The following is a 26033-nucleotide window of genomic DNA, read 5'->3' on the forward strand; positions in this document are numbered from 1 at the left end:
GAGCGTGACAGTTACCATAGAGACTACCGCCTGCGTTCCACGCCTCCCTCTCACTTGATTAGCTTCCTTCCTTTTAACTAATTACTTCATTGAGGCCGCTGGGCGCCATCTTACTACACCAAACCTCTTAGACCTCTCCCTTTTATGTTCAAACTAAGGAACCCGGAACCCCATCGTCACCCCGGAACCCCATCATCACCCCGGAACCAACGAATCGTTCATCTCCCCGGAGTATGCTGAGAGTTACTCTCTACGTACTCATTATTCTTCATAGAAGAACTGTTATTACATTATTAGGATTACGTCTATTAGGAATAATACGGTAATTTCCTTCTATAAGGAATAATACGGTATTGCCATCTATTACTAATAACACACTATTACCTTATATTAGGAATAGTGCGGTTTGCCGTCTATTAGGAAGATTACGGTAATCCTTGAATGACATTAAAATGCTCCAATCAGAGTCGAGTTCTCGTCCAGTAGAGGATGTGGGCGTGTCTTCCCCCCTCTGTGGTCTTTGGTGGAGGAGGGGAAGTGAGACTCCTGATGTGCTCGCAGTACAGGAAGACATGGGGGACCCCCTGACCCTCAGCCTGCTACTGCTCCTCTCACTCCCCCTGCTGGCCAATGGTTAGTATCCCATGGAAGGGGGGTGATATCTGGACTCATTATGGGGTGCTGACTGACCATGCTGCTTCTCCTATTACCTCTACTATTGTATGGTTGGAGCCACTGCTAGAGACAGCTGGGGGATTATGGGGGGAATGTCTGACCCTGTATGATTGGGGTAACAGCTGGGGGATTGTGGGGTGATGTCTGATCCTGTATGATTGGGGTAACAGCTGGGGGATCATGGGGTGATGTCTGATCCTGTATGATTGGGGTAACAGCTGGGGGATCATAGGGTGATGCCTGATCCTGTATGATTGTGGTAACAGCTGGGGGATCATGGGGGTGATGTCTGATCCTGCATGATTGTGGTAACAGCTGGGGGATTGTGGGGTGATGTCTGATCCTGTATGATTGGGGTAACAGCTGGGGGATCGTGGGGTGATGTCTGTCTGACCCTGTATGATTGGGGTAACAGCTGGGGGATCATAGGGTGATGCCTGATCCTGTATGATTGTGGTAACAGCTGGGGGATCATGGGGGTGATGTCTGATCCTGCATGATTGTGGTAACAGCTGGGGGATAAAGGGGTGATGTCTGATCCTGTATGATTGGGGTAACAGCTGGGGGATCATAGGGGTGATGTCTGATCCTGTATGTATGGGGTAACAGCTGGGGGATCATAGGGGTGATGTCTGATCCTGTATGATTGGGGTAACAGCTGGGGGATCATGGGGTGATGTCTGATCCTGTATGATTGGGGTAACAGCTGGGGGATCGTGGGGTGATATCTGATCCTGTATGATTGGGGTAACAGCTGGGGGATCATGGGGGTGATGTCTGATCCTGTATGATTGGGGTACCAGCTGGGGGATCATGGGGGTGATGTCTGACCCTGTATGATTGGGGTAACAGCTGGGGGATAAAGGGGTGATGACTGATCCTGTATGATTGGGGTAACAGCTGGGGGATCATGGGGGGATGTCTGATCCTGTATGATTGGGGTAACAGCTGGCGGATTATGGGGTGATGTCTGATCCTGTATGATTGGGGTAACAGCTGGGGGATCATGGGGGTGATGTCTGATCCTGTATGATTTGGGTAACAGCTGGGGAATTATGGGGGTGATGTCTGGCCCTGGATGATTGGGGTAACAGCTGGGGGATCATGGGGTGATGTCTGATCCTGTATGATTGGGGTAACAGCTGGGGGATCATGGGGTGATGTCTGATCCTGTATGATTTGGGTAACAGCTGGGGGATTATGGGGGTGATGTCTGGCCCTGGATGATTGGGGTAACAGCTGGGGGATCATGGGGGTGATGTCTGATCCTGTATGATTGGGGTAACAGCTGGGGGATCATGGGGGTGATGTCTGATCCTGTATGATTTGGGTAACAGCTGGGGGATTATGGGGGTGATGTCTGGCCCTGGATGATTGGGGTAACAGCTGGGGGATCATGGGGGTAATGTCTGATCCTGTATGATTTGGGTAACAGCTGGGGGATTATGGGGGTGATGTCTGGCCCTGGATGATTGGGGTAACAGCTGGGGGATCATGGGGTGATGTCTGATCCTGTATGATTGGGGTAACAGCTGGGGGATCATGGGGGTGATGTCTGACCCTGGATGATTGGGGTAACAGCTGGGGGATCATGGGGGTGATGTCTGACCCTGTATGATTGGGAAATGCACCGGGGGTTATTATGGGATGTCTCTCCCTGTTTATGTACCGCCCCCTGGTGGCTGACCACGCCCTCTTCCCCCCCCCACAGGTGTCCGTCTCCAGGAATATCTGTACTTCCAGGTGCTGAGTCCCGGGGACATCCGCTACATATTCACCGCCACCCCCGCCAAGGACTTCGGAGGAGTGTTTGTAAGTCTCAGTGATGTCACCGCTCTCTAGTGAGAGGATAGGTACATTCTCAGTGATGTCACCGCTCTCTAGTGAGGGGATAGGTACATTCTCAGTGATGTCACCGCTCTCTAGTGAGGGGATAGGCTGCATTCTCAGTGATGTCACCGCTCTCTAGTGATTGGATAGGCTACATTCTCAGTGATGTCACCGCTCTCTAGTGAGGGGATAGGTACATTCTCAGTGATGTCACCGCTCTCTAGTGAGGGGATAGGTACATTCTCAGTGATGTCACCGCTCTCTAGTGAGGGGATAGGCTGCATTCTCAGTGATGTCACCGCTCTCTAGTGAGGGGATAGGCTACATTCTCAGTGATGTCACCGCTCTCTAGTGAGGGGATAGGCTGCATTCTCAGTGATGTCACCGCTCTCTAGTGAGGGGATAGGCTACATTCTCAGTGATGTCACCGCTCTCTAGTGAAGGGATAGGCTGCATTCTCAGTGATGTCACCGCTCTTTAGTGAGGGGATAGGCTACATTCTCAGTGATGTCACCGCTCTCTAGTGAGGGGATAGGCTACATTCTCAGTGATGTCACCGCTCTCTAGTGAGGGGATAGGCTACATTCTCAGTGATGTCACCGCTCTCTAGTGAAGGGATAGGCTGCATTCTCAGTGATGTCACCGCTCTTTAGTGAGGGGATAGGTACATTGAATGAATGAATGAATGAAAAACTTATAAAGCGCGGCGCATGCGAACTGAATCGCTTCTGGGCGCTAGTTGTTCGTGTCTCATGACATCAAAAGAGCAGAGTTTTGATCCGTCTTCTGAAAGTCAGGTGGTTTTCCTCCAACCGAATGCTGGTTGGTAAAGCGTTCGATAGTCTCGGACCCTGAAAAGCAAACCTTCTTTCTCCTTTGGACTTGTATTTGGTTTTTGGTACCCTGACCAGATTTTGGTCGGTGGATCGCAGAACGCGATTCGAATTGTGAGGTTCTATCTTGTCGCAACGATATTGCGGAGCCTTCCCATGGATGCACTTATGTGTCAGGCAGAGTGCTTTAAATGCAATTCTGTCTTTTACTGGCAGCCAGTGAAGGGTTCTCAACGAAGGTGAGATTGATTCCCATTTTTTATTCCCAGTCACCAGTCTGGCGGCCGTATTCTGAACGACTTGCAGACGGGAGATTTGGTACTTTGGGAGTCCGAGGTACAGGGCGTTAGCATAGTCCAGTCTGGAATTCACGATTGTTCCCACCACGACTTCTACGTCTTCTTTGGGGATAAATGGAATAAGTCTGCGTAGTAGGCGCAACAGATGGTGCGCTCCGCTGACTACTGACCCTATTTGTGTCCATTGTCATGAAGGTGTCGAAGATGACCCCGAGACTTTTGACTTTGGAGCTAGGGGTGATGATTTGGCCCAGAATGGGCGGGGGTGTCCAGGTTGTTGCCAGTTGACTCTTTCTGCTGGCGTGAAACATAAGGAGTTCTGTTTTTGAACTGTTGAGTTTAAGATAACTCTGAGGCCTCGTACACACGACAGAGATTCTCGGCAGAATTCGCCGAGAAACTCGGTCAAAACCCGGATTCTGCCGAGAATCTCTGTCGTCTGTACAGTTTTGGCTCGATGGAGCCGCCGAGGAGCTCGACGAGAAAATAGAGAACATGTTCTCTATTTTCTCGTTGGCCGCGTTGTTCTATAGGAGAAGGCGGCCCGCCGAGCTCTTCGGCGGCTTCATCCCAAAACGAGACGAGGAACTCGACGTGCCAAGCACGTCGAGTTTCTCTGTCGTGTGTACGAGGCCTTAGTCATCCAGTTTTCTATCAAAGAGAGACATTTCTCTAAACTGAGATGATGATCCTTTTTGTTGCAGATGCGAAAATACAGTTGCGTATCGTCTGCATAAGAGTGATAGAGTAGTTCTTGGCTACTGATAATATCAAAGAGAGGGCGAAGATAGATGTTGAAAAGCACCGGTGACAGGGGGGATCCTTGGGGGACTCCACATGACACCGTGCGCTTTTCCGACGTGAAACAACCCAATTTAACTGTTTGTGATCGGTTTTCAAGAAAGGAAGAAAACCATGGTAAATCACCTTCTGCGACTTCTGCTACCTTGGCTAGTCGCATCAGTAACAGTTTGTGGTCTACCGTGTCAAAGGCTGCGCTTAGGTCCAGCAGAATCAGGAGACAAGATTCTCCTTCGTCTGCGGCCTCGAGGGCATCGTCCCATATTTTGAGTAAGGCCGTTTCTGTCCCGTGTCCGGGACGGAAGCCTGATTGTAATGGATCCAGTAGATTGTGGGTATCTAGATGCTGTTGCAGCTGTTGTACCACTACTTTCTCCATTATCTTGGAGAGAACATTTAGGCCTGTTATGGGACGGCGGTGAGTTGGGTCCTTGGGATCCAGGTTAGGTTTTTTCAAGATGGGCTGGATTGTGCCCTCTTTCAACAGGGATGGCACTATGCCTTCCTTAAATGACTGGTTTATAAGCTGTGTGATGGGTGGTGCCAGGATGTCGGCACATTCCTTCAGCAGTTTGGTGGGGATGATATCATTGGGCGATGTGCTGTTCCGCAAAGCACCAATGATATTTTTTGTGGTATCGATGGAGATCGGTTCCAGAGTGAACTTTGTTGATTGTAGAGCGTTTCTGTGGGTGTTTTGTGGTTGATTGACGGTGGGGTTGAGGGGGGTATTGTTTTGCATGATGCTTTCCCGGATTCTTTCAATTTTGTTGATGAAGAAATCCGATAGTTCATTGCAGAACTCTTGGGTGTCTGAGTTGGGGACTTCAAGACATCCTGGATTCATGGTCTGGGTGACCATCTTGAAGAGTTCGCGGGGGCGGTTTAGGGCGCTGTTAATCGCCAAAGAAAAATGATGTTTCTTGGCTTTGAAGATTTCTTTATGATATCGTGTTGTTATTGCCTTGTAGATGATGAGGTTATCCTCTGCAGGACTTCTTTTCCAGGCGGCTTCCGCCCCTCTGCGCTCTTGCTTCAAAAGCGACAGCTGGTTGTTGAACCAGCCGGACTTTCTTTTTCGGATGCAGGCTTTGCGTTTCGGTGCTACTAAATCGGCTGACTGTAGCAGGGCTGCGTTTATGGCGTCCAGTGTATCTGCGGCTGTTTGATGTGGATGGATTGTTTTGATTCTGTTTCCCAAGGTAGATTTGAAGAGTTCCGAATGGAGCTTCTTCTGAGACCTAGCCCAGTGTATTGTCACCGGTTTGGGTGCTTTTATCACTGGGGGAATTTTGGAGATTATGAAATTAATTGCATGGTGGTCTGTCCATGGCAATGGTTCATTTTCTAAAATGCTTATTTTCAGATTTTGTCTGAAAATTAGGTCGAGTGTGTGACCTGAAGCATGTGTTGGCCCGCATATAAGTTGCTGTAGTCCTAATCCTTCCAGGTGATCGATGCAGGTGTCCGCAATGGGATCCTGTGCGGAGCTGGCCCACAGATTAAAGTCCCCGAGCAGCAAAAGGTGTTTGCTGTTAAGGGTATAAGTGGATATAAACTCCGTTAAAGATGGCAAAAACTGCGATTTTGGCCCCGGTGGCCTATAGCAGAGGAGAATGTGAACAGTCTCCTGGGGGGAAGTTTGAAGTTGAAGAGTAAGGGTTTCCATGAATGGAAGAGGATTTTGAAGGGCTGGCTTAGTGATTGTAATGCGATTCTTGTGGATCACCGCCAGGCCTCCTCCTCTTTGCCCTATTCTGTTTTCCGTTATAATGCAATAGTTTTCTGGCACCAATTCTCCGAGAATGGTGTTGCAGTCGTCTGAGAGCCAGCTTTCTGTAAAAAAGAGGCAGTCTAGATCGTTTTGTAGTAAGAAATCGTGGATTTCTAATCGGTGTTTTACTGCCGATCTTGTGTTGATCAAAGCACATGATATGTGCTCGAGCTGGGTTAAATAGTTAAAATTTTTGATGGTCGATCGTCGATCGAATCTCAAAAGTTGCTCTATTTTTAAGGCCTTTTTGGTGACGGCTGGTAATGCTGTTGCGAATTGTCTCAGACCCCGAATAGAGTGCGCAGAGTATCGCAGATTAGCCATTGTCGCCAGTCACATTGTCATCAGTCTTTCCTAATTGCGGCGGCCGCGAATGAGGCCTGGTCTGGCGCGGATGCGGGAAGAGCCGCGAGACGCCGGACGTGATGGGTGGAAGACTGTCCAAGTGAGCCGTCACTCGTTGAGTCTTCTCTCCCCGATTGGTCCAGAGGAAGGCGAAAAACCCCAGGCGTGCTGTGCCAATCTGCAGCGATCGGGGGAAAAAATTCCTTCCTGACCCCTTAACGGCGATCGGTGCAACCCTGGATCAATTGGCTAGGGGGGTGTGGTGGACCCTGCCTGGCTGCACTATCCCTGGGGAGAGCCGACTCGTTTGAGAGCGTCCTGCTCTCACTATCCCTGGGGTGAGCAGACTAAGATGAGAGCGTCTGCTGCACCGCTGAATCTATATAGCAAGAGTTCCAACTTTATTAGCTGCAAGCTTGTTCTGGATCAGTGATTGAAAAAAATAATGAAGACTCCTGTCTTACCTCCTGTTTCAAACTCCTGGTTTTTAACTCGCACTTTTGATCAAAGAATGCACTTCTGATCAGAAAGTCCACATGTGAAGCCACCATCAACTGGGAGCCAGCTCCTCTGGGAGCTTGTACAGCCACTTTATACTCACCTGTGAAGACCTGTGAACAAACACACACCTGTGAAGACCTGACATTCTCAGTGATGTCACCGCTCTCTAGTGAATGGATAGGCTGCATTCTCAGTGAGGTCACCGCTCTCTAGTGATTGGATAGGCTACATCCTCAGTGATGTCACCGCTCTCTAGTGAGGGGATAGGTACATTCTCAGTGATGTCACCGCTCTCTAGTGATTGGATAGGTACATTCTCAGTGATGTCACCGCTCTCTAGTGAGGGGATAGGCTACATTCTCAGTGATGTCACCGCTCTCTAGTGAGGGCATAGGTACATTCTCAGTGAAGTCACCGCTCTCTAGTGAGGGGATAGGCTGCATTCTCAGTGATGTCACCGCTCTCTAGTGATTGGATAGGCTGCATTCTCAGTGATGTCACCGCTCTCTAGTGATTTGATAGGCTACATTCTCAGTGATGTCACCGCTCTCTAGTGATTGGATAGGCTACATTCTCAGTGATGTCACCGCTCTCTAGTGATTGGATAGGCTACATTCTCAGTGATGTCACCGCTCTCTAGTGATTGGATAGGCTACATTCTCAGTGATGTCACCGCTCTCTAGTGAGGGGATAGGCTACATTCTCAGTGATGTCACCGCTCTCTAGTGAGGGTATAGGCTACATTCTCAGTGATGTCAGCGCTCTCTAGTGATTGGATAGGCTACATGCTCAGTGATGTCACCGCTCTCTAGTGAGGGGATAGGCTGCATTCTCAGTGATGTCACCGCTCTCTAGTGAGGGTATAGGCTACATTCTCAGTGATGTCAGCGCTCTCTAGTGATTGGATAGGCTACATGCTCAGTGATGTCACCGCTCTCTAGTGAGGGTATAGGCTACATTCTCAGTGATGTCAGCGCTCTCTAGTGATTGGATAGGCTACATGCTCAGTGATGTCACCGCTCTCTAGTGAGGGGATAGGCTACATGCTCAGTGATGTCACCGCTCTCTAGTGATTGGATAGGCTACATGCTCAGTGATGTCACCGCTCTCTAGTGATTGGATAGGCTGCATTCTCGGTGATGTCACCGCTCTCTAGTGAGGGGACAGACTACATTCTTAGTGATGTCACCGCTCTCTAGTGATTGGATAGGCTGCATTCTCATTGATGTCACCGCTCTCTAGTGAGGGGATAGGTACATTCTCAGTGATGTCACCGCTCTCTAGTGAGGGGATAGGCTACATTCTCAGTGATGTCACCGCTCTCTAGTGAGGGGATAGGCTACATTCTCAGTGATGTCACCGCTCTCTAGTGAAGGGATAGGCTGCATTCTCAGTGATGTCACCGCTCTTTAGTGAGGGGATAGGTACATTCTCAGTGATGTCACCGCTCTCTAGTGATTGGATAGGTACATTCTCAGTGATGTCAGCGCTCTCTAGTGAGGGGATAGGCTACATTCTCAGTGATGTCACCGCTCTCTAGTGATTGGATAGGTACATTCTCAGTGAAGTCACCGCTCTCTAGTGAGGGGATAGGCTACATTCTCAGTGATGTCACCGCTCTCTAGTGAGGGCATAGGTACATTCTCAGTGATGTCACCTCTCTCTAGTGAGGGGATAGGCTACATTCTCAGTGATGTCACCGCTCTCTAGTGAGGGGATAGGCTGCATTCTCAGTGATGTCACCGCTCTCTAGTGAGGGGATAGGTACATTCTCAGTGATGTCACCGCTCTCTAGTGATTGGATAGGCTACATTCTCAGTGATGTCACCGCTCTCTAGTGATTGGATAGGCTACATTCTCAGTGATGTCACCGCTCTCTAGTGAGGGGATACCCTACATTCTCAGTGATGTCACCGCTCTCTAGTGAGGGGATAGGCTACATTCTCAGTGATGTCACCGCTCTCTAGTGAGGGGATAGGCTACATTCTCAGTGATGTCACCGCTCTCTAGTGATTGGATAGGCTACATTCTCAGTGATGTCACCGCTCTCTAGTGAGGGGATAGGTACATTCTCAGTGATGTCACCGCTCTCTAGTGAGGGGATAGGTGCATTCTCAGTGATGTCACCGCTCTCTAGTGAGGGGATAGGCTACATTCTCAGTGATGTCACCGCTCTCTAGTGAGGGTATAGGCTACATTCTCAGTGATGTCAGAGCTCTCTAGTGATTGGATAGGCTACATGCTCAGTGATGTCACCGCTCTCTAGTGAGGGGATAGGCTACATTCTCAGTGATGTCACCGCTTTCTAGTGATTGGATAGGCTGCATTCTCAGTGATGTCACCGCTCTCTAGTGAGGGGACAGACTACATTCTTAGTGATGTCACCGCTCTCGAGTGATTGGATAGGCTGCATTCTCATTGATGTCACCGCTCTCTAGTGAGGGGATAGGTACATTCTCAGTGATGTCACCGCTCTCTAGTGAGGGGATAGGCTACATTCTCAGTGATGTCACCGCTCTCTAGTGAGGGGACAGACTACATTCTTAGTGATGTCACCGCTCTCGAGTGATTGGATAGGCTGCATTCTCATTGATGTCACCGCTCTCTAGTGAGGGGATAGGCTACATTCTCAGTGATGTCACCGCTCTCTAGTGATTGGATAGGCTGCATTCTCAGTGATGTCACCGCTCTTTAGTGAGGGGATAGGTACATTCTCAGTGATGTCACCGCTCTCTAGTGATTGGATAGGTACATTCTCAGTGATGTCAGCGCTCTCTAGTGAGGGGATAGGCTACATTCTCAGTGATGTCACCGCTCTCTAGTGATTGGATAGGTACATTCTCAGTGAAGTCACCGCTCTCTAGTGAGGGGATAGGTACATTCTCAGTGATGTCACCGCTCTCTAGTGATTGGATAGGTACATTCTCAGTGAAGTCACCGCTCTCTAGTGAGGGGATAGGCTACATTCTCAGTGATGTCACCGCTCTCTAGTGAGGGCATAGGTACATTCTCAGTGATGTCACCGCTCTCTAGTGATTGGATAGGCTACATTCTCAGTGATGTCACCGCTCTCTAGTGAGGGGATAGGCTACATTCTCAGTGATGTCACCGCTCTCTAGTGATTGGATAGGCTACATTCTCAGTGATGTCACCGCTCTCTAGTGAGGGGATAGGTACATTCTCAGTGATGTCACCACTCTCTAGTGAGGGCATAGGTACATTCTCAGTGATGTCACCGCTCTCTAGTGAGGGGATAGGCTACATTCTCAGTGATGTCACCGCTCTCTAGTGAGGGGATAGGTACATTCTCAGTGATGTCACCGCTCTCTAGTGATTGGATAGGCTACATTCTCAGTGATGTCACCGCTCTCTAGTGATTGGATAGGCTACATGCTCAGTGATGTCACCGCTCTCTAGTGAGGGGATAGGCTACATTCTCAGTGATGTCACCGCTCTCTAGTGATTGGATAGGCTACATGCTCAGTGATGTCACCGCTCTCTAGTGATTGGATAGGCTGCATTCTCAGTGATGTCACCGCTCTCTAGTGAGGGGACAGACTACATTCTTAGTGATGTCACCGCTCTCTAGTGATTGGATAGGCTGCATTCTCATTGATGTCATCGCTCTCTAGTGAGGGGACAGACTACATTCTTAGTGATGTCACCGCTCTCTAGTGAAGGGATAGGCTACATTCTCAGTGATGTCACCGCTCTCTAGTGATTGGATAGGCTACATGCTCAGTGATGTCACCGCTCTCTAGTGATTTGATAGGCTACATTCTCAGTGATGTCACCGCTCTCTAGTGATTGGATAGGCTACATTCTCAGTGAAGTCACCGCTCTCTAGTGAGGGGATAGGCTGCATTCTCAGTGATGTCACCGCTCTCTAGTGATTGGATAGGCTGCATTCTCAGTGATGTCACCGCTCTCTAGTGATTTGATAGGCTACATTCTCAGTGATGTCACCGCTCTCTAGTGATTGGATAGGCTACATTCTCAGTGATGTCACCGCTCTCTAGTGATTGGATAGGCTACATTCTCAGTGATGTCACCGCTCTCTAGTGATTGGATAGGCTACATTCTCAGTGATGTCACCGCTCTCTAGTGAGGGGATAGGCTACATTCTCAGTGATGTCACCGCTCTCTAGTGAGGGTATAGGCTACATTCTCAGTGATGTCAGCGCTCTCTAGTGATTGGATAGGCTACATGCTCAGTGATGTCACCGCTCTCTAGTGATTGGATAGGCTACATGCTCAGTGATGTCACCGCTCTCTAGTGAGGGTATAGGCTACATTCTCAGTGATGTCAGCGCTCTCTAGTGATTGGATAGGCTACATGCTCAGTGATGTCACCGCTCTCTAGTGAGGGGATAGGCTACATGCTCAGTGATGTCACCGCTCTCTAGTGATTGGATAGGCTACATGCTCAGTGATGTCACCGCTCTCTAGTGATTGGATAGGCTGCATTCTCGGTGATGTCACCGCTCTCTAGTGAGGGGACAGACTACATTCTTAGTGATGTCACCGCTCTCTAGTGATTGGATAGGCTGCATTCTCATTGATGTCACCGCTCTCTAGTGAGGGGATAGGTACATTCTCAGTGATGTCACCGCTCTCTAGTGAGGGGATAGGCTACATTCTCAGTGATGTCACCGCTCTCTAGTGAGGGGATAGGCTACATTCTCAGTGATGTCACCGCTCTCTAGTGAAGGGATAGGCTGCATTCTCAGTGATGTCACCGCTCTTTAGTGAGGGGATAGGTACATTCTCAGTGATGTCACCGCTCTCTAGTGATTGGATAGGTACATTCTCAGTGATGTCAGCGCTCTCTAGTGAGGGGATAGGCTACATTCTCAGTGATGTCACCGCTCTCTAGTGATTGGATAGGTACATTCTCAGTGAAGTCACCGCTCTCTAGTGAGGGGATAGGCTACATTCTCAGTGATGTCACCGCTCTCTAGTGAGGGCATAGGTACATTCTCAGTGAAGTCACCGCTCTCTAGTGAGGGGATAGGCTGCATTCTCAGTGATGTCACCGCTCTCTAGTGATTGGATAGGCTGCATTCTCAGTGATGTCACCGCTCTCTAGTGATTGGATAGGCTACATTCTCAGTGATGTCACCGCTCTCTAGTGATTGGATGGGTACATTCTCAGTGATGTCACCGCTCTCTAGTGAGGGGATAGGCTACATTCTCAGTGATGTCACCGCTCTCTAGTGAGGGGATAGGCTACATTCTCAGTGATGTCACCTCTCTCTAGTGAGGGCATAGGTACATTCTCAGTGATGTCACCGCTCTCTAGTGATTGGATAGGCTACATTCTCAGTGATGTCACCGCTCTCTAGTGATTGGATAGGCTACATTCTCAGTGATGTCACCGCTCTCTAGTGAGGGGATAGGCTACATTCTCAGTGATGTCACCGCTCTCTAGTGAGGGGATAGGCTACATTCTCAGTGATGTCACCGCTCTCTAGTGAGGGGATAGGTACATTCTCAGTGATGTCACCGCTCTCTAGTGAGGGCATAGGTACATTCTCAGTGATGTCACCGCTCTCTAGTGAGGGGATAGGTGCATTCTCAGTGATGTCACCGCTCTCTAGTGAGGGGATAGGCTACATTCTCAGTGATGTCACCGCTCTCTAGTGAGGGTATAGGCTACATTCTCAGTGATGTCAGAGCTCTCTAGTGATTGGATAGGCTACATGCTCAGTGATGTCACCGCTCTCTAGTGAGGGGATAGGCTACATTCTCAGTGATGTCACCGCTCTCTAGTGATTGGATAGGCTGCATTCTCAGTGATGTCACCGCTCTCTAGTGAGGGGACAGACTACATTCTTAGTGATGTCACCGCTCTCGAGTGATTGGATAGGCTGCATTCTCATTGATGTCACCGCTCTCTAGTGAGGGGATAGGTACATTCTCAGTGATGTCACCGCTCTCTAGTGAGGGGATAGGCTACATTCTCAGTGATGTCACCGCTCTCTAGTGATTGGATAGGCTGCATTCTCAGTGATGTCACCGCTCTTTAGTGAGGGGATAGGTACATTCTCAGTGATGTCACCGCTCTCTAGTGATTGGATAGGTACATTCTCAGTGATGTCAGCGCTCTCTAGTGAGGGGATAGGCTACATTCTCAGTGATGTCACCGCTCTCTAGTGATTGGATAGGTACATTCTCAGTGAAGTCACCGCTCTCTAGTGAGGGGATAGGCTACATTCTCAGTGATGTCACCGCTCTCTAGTGATTGGATAGGCTACATTCTCAGTGATGTCACCGCTCTCTAGTGATTGGATAGGCTACATTCTCAGTGATGTCACCGCTCTCTAGTGAGGGGATAGGCTACATTCTCAGTGATGTCACCGCTCTCTAGTGATTGGATAGGCTACATTCTCAGTGATGTCACCGCTCTCTAGTGAGGGGATAGGTACATTCTCAGTGATGTCACCACTCTCTAGTGAGGGCATAGGTACATTCTCAGTGATGTCACCGCTCTCTAGTGAGGGGATAGGCTACATTCTCAGTGATGTCACCGCTCTCTAGTGAGGGGATAGGTACATTCTCAGTGATGTCACCACTCTCTAGTGATTGGATAGGCTACATGCTCAGTGATGTCACCGCTCTCTAGTGAGGGGATAGGCTACATTCTCAGTGATGTCACCGCTCTCTAGTGATTGGATAGGCTACATGCTCAGTGATGTCACCGCTCTCTAGTGATTGGATAGGCTGCATTCTCAGTGATGTCACCGCTCTCTAGTGAGGGGACAGACTACATTCTTAGTGATGTCACCGCTCTCTAGTGATTGGATAGGCTGCATTCTCATTGATGTCATCGCTCTCTAGTGAGGGGACAGACTACATTCTTAGTGATGTCACCGCTCTCTAGTGAAGGGATAGGCTGCATTCTCAGTGATGTCACCGCTCTTTAGTGAGGGGATAGGTACATTCTCAGTGATGTCACCGCTCTCTAGTGAGGGCATAGGTACATTCTCAGTGATGTCACCGCTCTCTAGTGATTGGATAGGCTACATTCTCAGTGATGTCACCGCTCTCTAGTGATTGGATAGGCTGCATTCTCAGTGATGTCACCGCTCTTTAGTGAGGGGATAGGTACATTCTCAGTGATGTCACCGCTCTCTAGTGATTGGATAGGTACATTCTCAGTGATGTCAGCGCTCTCTAGTGAGGGGATAGGCTACATTCTCAGTGATGTCACCGCTCTCTAGTGATTGGATAGGTACATTCTCAGTGAAGTCACCGCTCTCTAGTGAGGGGATAGGTACATTCTCAGTGAAGTCACCGCTCTCTAGTGAGGGGATAGGCTACATTCTCAGTGATGTCACCGCTCTCTAGTGAGGGCATAGGTACATTCTCAGTGATGTCACCGCTCTCTAGTGATTGGATAGGCTACATTCTCAGTGATGTCACCGCTCTCTAGTGAGGGGATAGGCTACATTCTCAGTGATGTCACCGCTCTCTAGTGATTGGATAGGCTACATTCTCAGTGATGTCACCGCTCTCTAGTGAGGGGATAGGTACATTCTCAGTGATGTCACCACTCTCTAGTGAGGGCATAGGTACATTCTCAGTGATGTCACCGCTCTCTAGTGAGGGGATAGGCTACATTCTCAGTGATGTCACCGCTCTCTAGTGAGGGGATAGGTACATTCTCAGTGATGTCACCGCTCTCTAGTGATTGGATAGGCTACATTCTCAGTGATGTCACCGCTCTCTAGTGATTGGATAGGCTACATGCTCAGTGATGTCACCGCTCTCTAGTGAGGGGATAGGCTACATTCTCAGTGATGTCACCGCTCTCTAGTGATTGGATAGGCTACATGCTCAGTGATGTCACCGCTCTCTAGTGATTGGATAGGCTGCATTCTCAGTGATGTCACCGCTCTCTAGTGAGGGGACAGACTACATTCTTAGTGATGTCACCGCTCTCTAGTGATTGGATAGGCTGCATTCTCATTGATGTCATCGCTCTCTAGTGAGGGGACAGACTACATTCTTAGTGATGTCACCGCTCTCTAGTGAAGGGATAGGCTGCATTCTCAGTGATGTCACCGCTCTCTAGTGATTGGATAGGCTGCATTCTCAGTGATGTCACCGCTCTCTAGTGATTTGATAGGCTACATTCTCAGTGATGTCACCGCTCTCTAGTGATTGGATAGGCTACATTCTCAGTGAAGTCACCGCTCTCTAGTGAGGGGATAGGCTGCATTCTCAGTGATGTCACCGCTCTCTAGTGATTGGATAGGCTGCATTCTCAGTGATGTCACCGCTCTCTAGTGATTTGATAGGCTACATTCTCAGTGATGTCACCGCTCTCTAGTGATTGGATAGGCTACATTCTCAGTGATGTCACCGCTCTCTAGTGATTGGATAGGCTACATTCTCAGTGATGTCACCGCTCTCTAGTGATTGGATAGGCTACATTCTCAGTGATGTCACCGCTCTCTAGTGAGGGGATAGGCTACATTCTCAGTGATGTCACCGCTCTCTAGTGAGGGTATAGGCTACATTCTCAGTGATGTCAGCGCTCTCTAGTGATTGGATAGGCTACATGCTCAGTGATGTCACCGCTCTCTAGTGAGGGGATAGGCTGCATTCTCAGTGATGTCACCGCTCTCTAGTGAGGGTATAGGCTACATTCTCAGTGATGTCAGCGCTCTCTAGTGATTGGATAGGCTACATGCTCAGTGATGTCACCGCTCTCTAGTGAGGGTATAGGCTACATTCTCAGTGATGTCAGCGCTCTCTAGTGATTGGATAGGCTACATGCTCAGTGATGTCACCGCTCTCTAGTGAGGGGATAGGCTACATGCTCAGTGATGTCACCGCTCTCTAGTGATTGGATAGGCTACATGCTCAGTGATGTCACCGCTCTCTAGTGATTGGATAGGCTGCATTCTCGGTGATGTCACCGCTCTCTAGTGAGGGGACAGACTACATTCTTAGTGATGTCACCGCTCTCTAGTGATTGGATAGGCTGCATTCTCATTGATGTCACCGCTCTCTAGTGAGGGGATAGGTACATTCTCAGTGATGTCACCGCTCTCTAGTGAGGGGATAGGCTACATTCTCAGTGATGTCACCGCTCTCTAGTGAGGGGATAGGCTACATTCTCAGTGATGTCACCGCTCTCTAGTGAAGGGATAGGCTGCATTCTCAGTGATGTCACCGCTCTTTAGTGATTGGATAGGTACATTCTCAGTGATGTCACCGCTCTCTAGTGATTGGATAGGTACATTCTCAGTGAAGTCACCGCTCTCTAGTGAGGGGATAGGCTACATTCTCAGTGATGTCACCGCTCTCTAGTGAGGGCATAGGTACATTCTCAGTGAAGTCACCGCTCTCTAGTGAGGGGATAGGCTGCATTCTCAGTGATGTCACCGCTCTCTAGTGATTGGATAGGCTGCATTCTCAGTGATGTCACCGCTCTCTAGTGATTGGATAGGCTACATTCTCAGTGATGTCACCGCTCTCTAGTGATTGGATTTGTACATTCTCAGTGATGTCACCGCTCTCTAGTGAGGGGATAGGCTACATTCTCAGTGATGTCACCGCTCTCTAGTGAGGGGATAGGCTACATTCTCAGTGATGTCACCTCTCTCTAGTGAGGGGATAGGCTACATTCTCAGTGATGTCACCGCTCTCTAGTGAGGGCATAGGTACATTCTCAGTGATGTCACCGCTCTCTAGTGATTGGATAGGCTACATTCTCAGTGATGTCACCGCTCTCTAGTGATTGGATAGGCTACATTCTCAGTGATGTCACCGCTCTCTAGTGAGGGGATAGGCTACATTCTCAGTGATGTCACCGCTCTCTAGTGAGGGGATAGGCTACATTCTCAGTGATGTCACCGCTCTCTAGTGAGGGGATAGGTACATTCTCAGTGATGTCACCGCTCTCTAGTGAGGGCATAGGTACATTCTCAGTGATGTCACCGCTCTCTAGTGAGGGGATAGGTGCATTCTCAGTGATGTCACCGCTCTCTAGTGAGGGGATAGGCTACATTCTCAGTGATGTCACCGCTCTCTAGTGAGGGTATAGGCTACATTCTCAGTGATGTCAGAGCTCTCTAGTGATTGGATAGGCTACATGCTCAGTGATGTCACCGCTCTCTAGTGAGGGGATAGGCTACATTCTCAGTGATGTCACCGCTCTCTAGTGATTGGATAGGCTGCATTCTCAGTGATGTCACCGCTCTCTAGTGAGGGGACAGACTACATTCTTAGTGATGTCACCGCTCTCGAGTGATTGGATAGGCTGCATTCTCATTGATGTCACCGCTCTCTAGTGAGGGGATAGGTACATTCTCAGTGATGTCACCGCTCTCTAGTGAGGGGATAGGCTACATTCTCAGTGATGTCACCGCTCTCTAGTGATTGGATAGGCTGCATTCTCAGTGATGTCACCGCTCTTTAGTGAGGGGATAGGTACATTCTCAGTGATGTCACCGCTCTCTAGTGATTGGATAGGTACATTCTCAGTGATGTCAGCGCTCTCTAGTGAGGGGATAGGCTACATTCTCAGTGATGTCACCGCTCTCTAGTGATTGGATAGGTACATTCTCAGTGAAGTCACCGCTCTCTAGTGAGGGGATAGGTACATTCTCAGTGATGTCACCGCTCTCTAGTGATTGGATAGGTACATTCTCAGTGAAGTCACCGCTCTCTAGTGAGGGGATAGGCTACATTCTCAGTGATGTCACCGCTCTCTAGTGAGGGCATAGGTACATTCTCAGTGATGTCACCGCTCTCTAGTGATTGGATAGGCTACATTCTCAGTGATGTCACCGCTCTCTAGTGAGGGGATAGGCTACATTCTCAGTGATGTCACCGCTCTCTAGTGATTGGATAGGCTACATTCTCAGTGATGTCACCGCTCTCTAGTGAGGGGATAGGTACATTCTCAGTGATGTCACCGCTCTCTAGTGATTGGATAGGCTACATGCTCAGTGATGTCACCGCTCTCTAGTGAGGGGATAGGCTACATTCTCAGTGATGTCACCGCTCTCTAGTGATTGGATAGGCTACATGCTCAGTGATGTCACCGCTCTCTAGTGATTGGATAGGCTGCATTCTCAGTGATGTCACCGCTCTCTAGTGAGGGGACAGACTACATTCTTAGTGATGTCACCGCTCTCTAGTGATTGGATAGGCTGCATTCTCATTGATGTCATCGCTCTCTAGTGAGGGGACAGACTACATTCTTAGTGATGTCACCGCTCTCTAGTGAAGGGATAGGCTGCATTCTCAGTGATGTCACCGCTCTTTAGTGAGGGGATAGGTACATTCTCAGTGATGTCACCGCTCTCTAGTGAGGGCATAGGTACATTCTCAGTGATGTCACCGCTCTCTAGTGATTGGATAGGCTACATTCTCAGTGATGTCACCGCTCTCTAGTGAGGGGATAGGCTACATTCTCAGTGATGTCACCGCTCTCTAGTGAGGGGATAGGCTACATTCTCAGTGATGTCACCACTCTCTAGTGATTGGATAGGCTACATTCTCAGTGATGTCACCGCTCTCTAGTGAGGGGATAGGCTACATTCTCAGTGATGTCACCGCTCTCTAGTGATTGGATAGGCTACATTCTCAGTGATGTCACCGCTCTCTAGTGAGGGGATAGGTACATTCTCAGTGATGTCACCGCTCTCTAGTGAGGGCATAGGTACATTCTCAGTGATGTCACCGCTCTCTAGTGAGGGGATAGGTGCATTCTCAGTGATGTCACCGCTCTCTAGTGAGGGGATAGGCTACATTCTCAGTGATGTCACCGCTCTCTAGTGAGGGTATAGGCTACATTCTCAGTGATGTCAGAGCTCTCTAGTGATTGGATAGGCTACATGCTCAGTGATGTCACCGCTCTCTAGTGAGGGGATAGGCTACATTCTCAGTGATGTCACCGCTCTCTAGTGATTGGATAGGCTGCATTCTCAGTGATGTCACCGCTCTCTAGTGAGGGGACAGACTACATTCTTAGTGATGTCACCGCTCTCGAGTGATTGGATAGGCTGCATTCTCATTGATGTCACCGCTCTCTAGTGAGGGGATAGGCTACATTCTCAGTGATGTCACCGCTCTCTAGTGAAGGGATAGGCTGCATTCTCAGTGATGTCACCGCTCTTTAGTGAGGGGATAGGTACATTCTCAGTGATGTCACCGCTCTCTAGTGATTGGATAGGTACATTCTCAGTGATGTCAGCGCTCTCTAGTGAGGGGATAGGCTACATTCTCAGTGATGTCACCGCTCTCTAGTGATTGGATAGGTACATTCTCAGTGAAGTCACCGCTCTCTAGTGAGGGGATAGGTACATTCTCAGTGATGTCACCGCTCTCTAGTGATTGGATAGGTACATTCTCAGTGAAGTCACCGCTCTCTAGTGAGGGGATAGGCTACATTCTCAGTGATGTCACCGCTCTCTAGTGAGGGCATAGGTACATTCTCAGTGATGTCACCGCTCTCTAGTGATTGGATAGGCTACATTCTCAGTGATGTCACCGCTCTCTAGTGATTGGATAGGCTACATTCTCAGTGATGTCACCGCTCTCTAGTGAGGGGATAGGTACATTCTCAGTGATGTCACCGCTCTCTAGTGAGGGGATAGGCTACATTCTCAGTGATGTCACCGCTCTCTAGTGAGGGCATAGGTACATTCTCAGTGATGTCACCGCTCTCTAGTGATTGGATAGGCTACATGCTCAGTGATGTCACCGCTCTCTAGTGAGGGGATAGGCTACATTCTCAGTGATGTCACCGCTCTCTAGTGATTGGATAGGCTACATGCTCAGTGATGTCACCGCTCTCTAGTGATTGGATAGGCTGCATTCTCAGTGATGTCACCGCTCTCTAGTGAGGGGACAGACTACATTCTTAGTGATGTCACCGCTCTCTAGTGATTGGATAGGCTGCATTCTCATTGATGTCATCGCTCTCTAGTGAGGGGACAGACTACATTCTTAGTGATGTCACCGCTCTCTAGTGAATGGATAGGCTACATTCTCAGTGATGTCAGCGCTCTCTAGTGAGGGGATAGGCTACATTCTCAGTGATGTCACCGCTCTCTAGTGAATGGATAGGCTGCATTCTCAGTGATGTCACCGCTCTCTAGTGATTGGATAGGCTACATCCTCAGTGATGTCACCGCTCTCTAGTGAGGGGATAGGTACATTCTCAGTGATGTCACCGCTCTCTAGTGATTGGATAGGTACATTCTCAGTGATGTCACCGCTCTCTAGTGAGGGGATAGGCTGCATTCTCAGTGATGTCACCGCTCTCTAGTGATTGGATAGGCTGCATTCTCAGTGATGTCACCGCTCTCTAGTGATTGGATAGGCTACATGCTCAGTGATGTCACCGCTCTCTAGTGATTGGATAGGCTGCATTCTCAGTGATGTCACCGCTCTCTAGTGAGGGGACAGACTACATTCTTAGTGATGTCACCGCTCTCTAGTGATTGGATAGGCTGCATTCTCAGTGATGTCACCGCTCTCTAGTGAGGAGATAGGTACATTCTCAGTGATGTCACCGCTCTCTAGTGAGGGGATAGGCTACATTCTCAGTGATGTCACCGCTCTCTAGTGAGGGGATAGGCTACATTCTCAGTGATGTCACCGCTCTCTAGTGATCGGATAGGTACATTCTCAGTTTTGTCACCGCTCTCTAGTGAAGGGATAGGCTGCATTCTCAGTGATGTCACCGCTCTCTAGTGAGGAGATAGGTACATTCTCAGTGATGTCACCGCTCTCTAGTGAGGGGATAGGCTGCATTCTCAGTGATGTCACCGCTCTCTAGTGAGGGGATAGGTACATTCTCAGTGATGTCACCGCTCTCTAGTGAGGGGATAGGCTGCATTCTCAGTGATGTCACCGCTCTCTAGTGAGGGGATAGGCTGCATTCTCAGTGATGTCACCGCTCTCTAGTGATTGGATAGGCTGCATTCTCAGTGATGTCACCGCTCTCTAGTGAGGGGATAGGTACATTCTCAGTGATGTCACCGCTCTCTAGTGAGGGGATAGGTACATTCTCAGTGATGTCAGCGCTCTCTAGTGAGGGGATAGGCTACATTCTCAGTGATGTCACCGCTCTCTAGTGAGGGGATAGGCTGCATTCTCAGTGAGGTCACCGCTCTCTAGTGATTGGATAGGCTACATCCTCAGTGATGTCACCGCTCTCTAGTGAGGGGATAGGTACATTCTCAGTGATGTCACCGCTCTCTAGTGAGGGGATAGACTGCATTCTCAGTGATGTCACCGCTCTCTAGTGAGGGGGATAGGTACATTCTCAGTGATGTCACCGCTCTCTAGTGAGGGGATAGGCTGCATTCTCAGTGATCTCACCGCTCTCTAGTGATTGGATAGATACATTCTCAGTGATGTCACCGCTCTCTAGTGATTGGATAGGCTGCATTCTCAGTGATGTCACCGCTCTCTAGTGAGGGGATAGGTACATTCTCAGTGATGTCACCGCTCTCTAGTGAGGGGATAGGCTACATTCTCAGTGATGTCACCGCTCTCTAGTGAGGGGATAGGCTACATTCTCAGTGATGTCACCGCTCTCTAGTGAGGGGATAGGTACATTCTCAGTGATGTCACCGGTCTCTAATGAATGGATAGATAACATTCTCAGTGATGTCACCGCTCTCTAGTGATTGGATAGGCTACATTCTCAGTGATGTCACCGCTCTCTAGTGAGGGGATAGGTACATTCTCAGTGATGTCACCGCTCTCTAGTGAGGGGATAGGCTGCATTCTCAGTGATGTCACCGCTCTCTAGTGAGGGGATAGGCTACATTCTCAGTGATGTCACCGCTCTCTAGTGATTGGATAGGCTGCATTCTCAGTGATGTCACCGCTCTCTAGTGATTGGATAGGCTACATTCTCAGTGATGTCACCGCTCTCTAGTGATTGGATAGGCTGCATTCTCAGTGATGTCACCGCTCTCTAGTGATTGGATAGGCTACATTCTCAGTGATGTCACCGCTCTAGTGATTGGATAGGCTACATTCTCAGTGATGTCACCGCTCTCTAGTGAGGGGATAGGTACATTCTCAGTGATGTCACCGCTCTCTAGTGAGGGGATAGGTACATTCTCAGTGATGTCACCGCTCTCTAGTGATTGTATAGGCTGCATTCTCAGTGATGTCACCGCTCTCTAGTGAGGGGATAGGCTGCATTCTCAGTGATGTCACCGCTCTCTAGTGAGGGGATAGGTACATTCTCAGTGATGTCACCGCTCTCTAGTGAGGGGATAGGTACATTCTCAGAGATGTCACCGCTCTCTAGTGATTGGCTCGTCACTTTATTGAGATTCCCAATCTTTATTTAATAAGAGTTGCTTACATTGTTAATGTTTTGAATGTGATCTTGTTACTTTGTTTCCTTATTGGATAAGAGGTGATGGGCGGGTATGACGGTAGGTCACACATTGACTCCTCTCTCTTCCCATAGAGTCAGCGGTACGACCAGATCCACTTGGTCCCGGCGGATCCTCCGGAGGCGTGCGGCGAGCTCCATAACGGGGTGTTCATCCAGGGACAGATCGCTCTGGTGGAGAGGGGGTGAGTCTCCACCCACCAAAGCTCAAGTTGTCAAATTAATTTTTCTCTTGCGTCGCGTCCAAACCGCGATGACCGACAGACCTTTTAGAAGGTTAAATGGAAACGTTTGACATATTAAATAGTGCGTTACCCTGACATCCTTCTTTTTTTTTTACCCGTTTCTTGTATCCATGGAAACGGAATGATTACGGCGAATGTGAAATCTCCGATTACACACATTTTAGATTGCAGAGACGAGGCGTTTAACCCTTCGCTTCCCCCCCCTGTGGTGACAACAGTGACCTCCATCTGTTAGACAAATGTCAGGCGTGACACAGCGGCTCAGCGTCCTCACTTATACGCTGATGGCTGATTGTGACATCACAGGAGCCTGTTGGGGCGGTTGGCGACACAATAAACTTCGTAAAGAATTTTTTTTTTGTTGGAGGTCACAAAACTTGCGATATTTTACGGACGGCGCATGCGCCGTTAAAAAAAAAAAAAAACGTAAAAAACGCGGGGTCAAGACAAATTTAAATAATACACGCCCCCAACATCCCCATTTGAATTACGCGGCCTTGCGCCGTAACGCATACGTTACGCCGCCGTAACTAAGGGCGCAAGTTCTTTCTGAATAAAGAACTCGCGCCCAGAGTTAGAGTGGCGTAACGTATCGGAGATACGTTACGCCGGCCGGACAGATACGCTCAGGTATCTGAATCCGGCCCATAGAGTGTGTTTGTGTGTGTATATGTAATATATGTATGTATGTTTGGGGGTTCTGAGTAATTTTTCTAGCAAAAAATACTGATTTTTTAACTTGTAAGCAACAAGTGTCAGGGAAAAAAAGGCTAAGACGCCTCTCACACTGGGGCGTTTTTCGGCGTTTTTCAGGCGCTTTGGCGTAAAAAAAAAAAGCCTGTAAAGCGCCTGAAAGAAGCCTCATCTGCAATTTCAATGTGAAAGACTGTGCTTTCAGAGCCCTTTCACACTGCCAGCGCCCGAAAAACGCTAGTAAAGCGCCACTAAGACCCCTTTCACACTGGGCGTTTTTCAGGCGCTTTGGCGTTAAAAAAAAAAAAAGCTCCTTTAACCAATTAAGCCCCAGACCTTTAGGCAGCTAAATGCCCAGGCCAGGTTTTGCGATTCGGCACTGCGTGGCTTTAACAGACAATTGCGCGGTCGTGCGACGTGGCTCCCAAACAAAATTGGCGTCCTTTTTTCCCCACAAATAGAGCTTTCTTTTGGTGGTATTTGATCACCTCTGCGGTTTTTATTTTTTGCGCTATAAACAAAAATAGAGCGACAATTTTGAAAAAAATTCAATATTTTTTACTTTTTGCTATAATAAATATCCCCCAAAAACACATATACATTTTTTTTCCCTCAGTTTAGGGCGATACGTATTCTTCTACCTATTTTTGGTAAAAAAAATCGCAATAAGCGTTTATCGATTGGATTGCGCAAAATTTATAGTGTTTACAAAATAGGGGATAGTTTTATTGCATTTTTTATAAATTTTTTTTTTTTTTTTTACTACTAATGGCGGCGATCAGCGTTTTTTTTTTTTTTCGTGACTGCGACATTATGGCGGACACTTCGGACAATTTTTACACATTTTTGGGACCATTGTCATTTTCACAGCAAAAAATGCATTTAAATTGCATTGTTTGTTGTGAAAATGACAGTTGCAGTTTGGGAGTTAGCCACAGGGGGCGCTGTAGGAGTTAGGGTTCACCTAGTGTGTGTTTACAACAGTAGGGGGGTGTGGCTGTAGGAGTGACATCATCGATCGAGTCTCCCTATAAAAGGGATCACTCGATCGATGCGCCGCCATAGTGAAGCACGGGGAAGCCGTGTTTACATACGGCTCTCCCCGTTCTTCAGCTCCGGGGAGCGATCGCCACGGAGCGGCTAGAAACAAATAGCCGCGCCGTCGTCCCGGATCGCTCCTTACGGGAATCCGACCGCCGCATGTACCGGGAGGTTGGTCCCGATCGGACCCGCGGAAAGGCAGGGATGTACAGGTACGCCCATTTGCCTGTACGTGCCATTCTGTGGACGTATATGTACATGCGGCAGTCGGGAAGTGGTTAATGTGAAAGGGGCGCTTTAGGAGCGGTGTTTTCAACACTCCTAAAGCGCTGCAAAGAAGCTGCTTGCAGGACTTTTTTTGACGTCCCGCCAGCGCAGCGCCTCAGTGTGAGAGCACTCGGGCTTTCACATTGGGATTGCAGATGCAGCTTCTTCCAGGCGCTTTTTTAAATTTTTTAACGCTAAAGCGCCTGAAAAACTCCCCAGTGTGAAAGGGGCCTAAGTCTTCAAGTGGTTAATATCAGTGTTGGGTGGGGTGACCCCTTTTTTTGCATGGTCACAGCTTCTGACTTTTTTCCTTTTGTTGTCCTCCCTTAACAGCGGCTGCTCTTTCCTGTCCAAGACGCGGGTGATCCAGGAAAATGGCGGCATGGCGGTGATCATCGCTGACAACGCATCGGAAAATGACAGCATCTATGTGGAGATGGTCCAGGATAACTCGGGGAGGACAGCGGATATCCCGGCGTTGTTCTTACTTGGCAGAGACGGGTGTGTGTGTGATACTCCACTGTGTTTACACTGCATTGGTGTTCAACCTGCGGCCCTCCAGCTGTTGTGGAACTACAAGTCTCGTCATGCTTCTGCCTTTGGGGGTCATGCTTGTGTAATCGACAGCCTTGCAATGCCTCATGGGACTTGTAGTTCCTACAACAGCTGGAGGGCCACAGGTTGAGCACCCATGGTTTACGGGTTCTCCATCGTGTGATCACATGACTGGGAAGCCCTTAACCACTTGCCGACCACCTAACGCAGGGGTGTCAAACTGGCGGCCCTCCCGCTGTTCCGAAACTACAAGTCCCATCATGCCTCTGCCTGTGAGAGTCATGCTTGTAACTGTCAGCCTTGCAATGCCTCATGGGACTTGTAGTTTTGCAACAGCTGGAGGGCCGCCAGTTTGACACCCCTGACCTAACGTGTGTATATATACGTCGGCAGAATGGCTCGTGTGGGCAAAGCAACGTAACTGTACGTTGCTTTGAAAATCCCGCCATGCGGGCGTGCGCCCGCCGCGTGCTCTGTGACCGTGCCTGTAGGATCCGCAGACTCTGTCCGCCAGTGTCCCACGAAACAAGGCATTTCCCTGTTCTGCCCAGTGACACAACACTGATCTACTGTTCTGTCATCGGGAGCAGTGATCAGTGTCCTGTCACAGGTAGCCCCGCCCCCACACAGTTAGAATCACTCCCTAGGACACACTTTACGCCATTGATTGCCCCCTAGTGGTTAACCCCTTCATTTCCAGTGACATTTACACAGTAATCAGTATAGCACAGATCGCTGTCTAAATGTGAATGGTCCCAAAATGGCGTCTAAAGTGTCCGATGTGTCCGC

The 26033-nt window shown here is 49.0% G+C and overlaps 1 protein-coding gene across 1 annotated transcript in view; it reads left to right on the forward strand.

Annotated features, from left to right (window-relative positions):
• The first annotated feature begins 481 nt into the window (after positions 1–481).
• PRADC1 (protease associated domain containing 1) overlaps positions 482–26033 on the forward strand; it is a 28204-nt gene continuing 2652 nt past the window's right edge. Inside the window, exons 1-4 of the mRNA XM_040335949.1 lie at positions 482–633; positions 2387–2487; positions 22519–22628; positions 25023–25190. Coding sequence (XP_040191883.1) covers positions 573–633; positions 2387–2487; positions 22519–22628; positions 25023–25190 — 440 coding nt within the window. The 5' untranslated portion in view covers positions 482–572. The remainder of the gene's footprint in view (positions 634–2386; positions 2488–22518; positions 22629–25022; positions 25191–26033) is intronic.

This window comes from Rana temporaria, chromosome 1, assembly GCF_905171775.1.
Source record: "Rana temporaria chromosome 1, aRanTem1.1, whole genome shotgun sequence".
Classification (NCBI taxonomy): domain Eukaryota; kingdom Metazoa; phylum Chordata; class Amphibia; order Anura; family Ranidae; genus Rana; species Rana temporaria.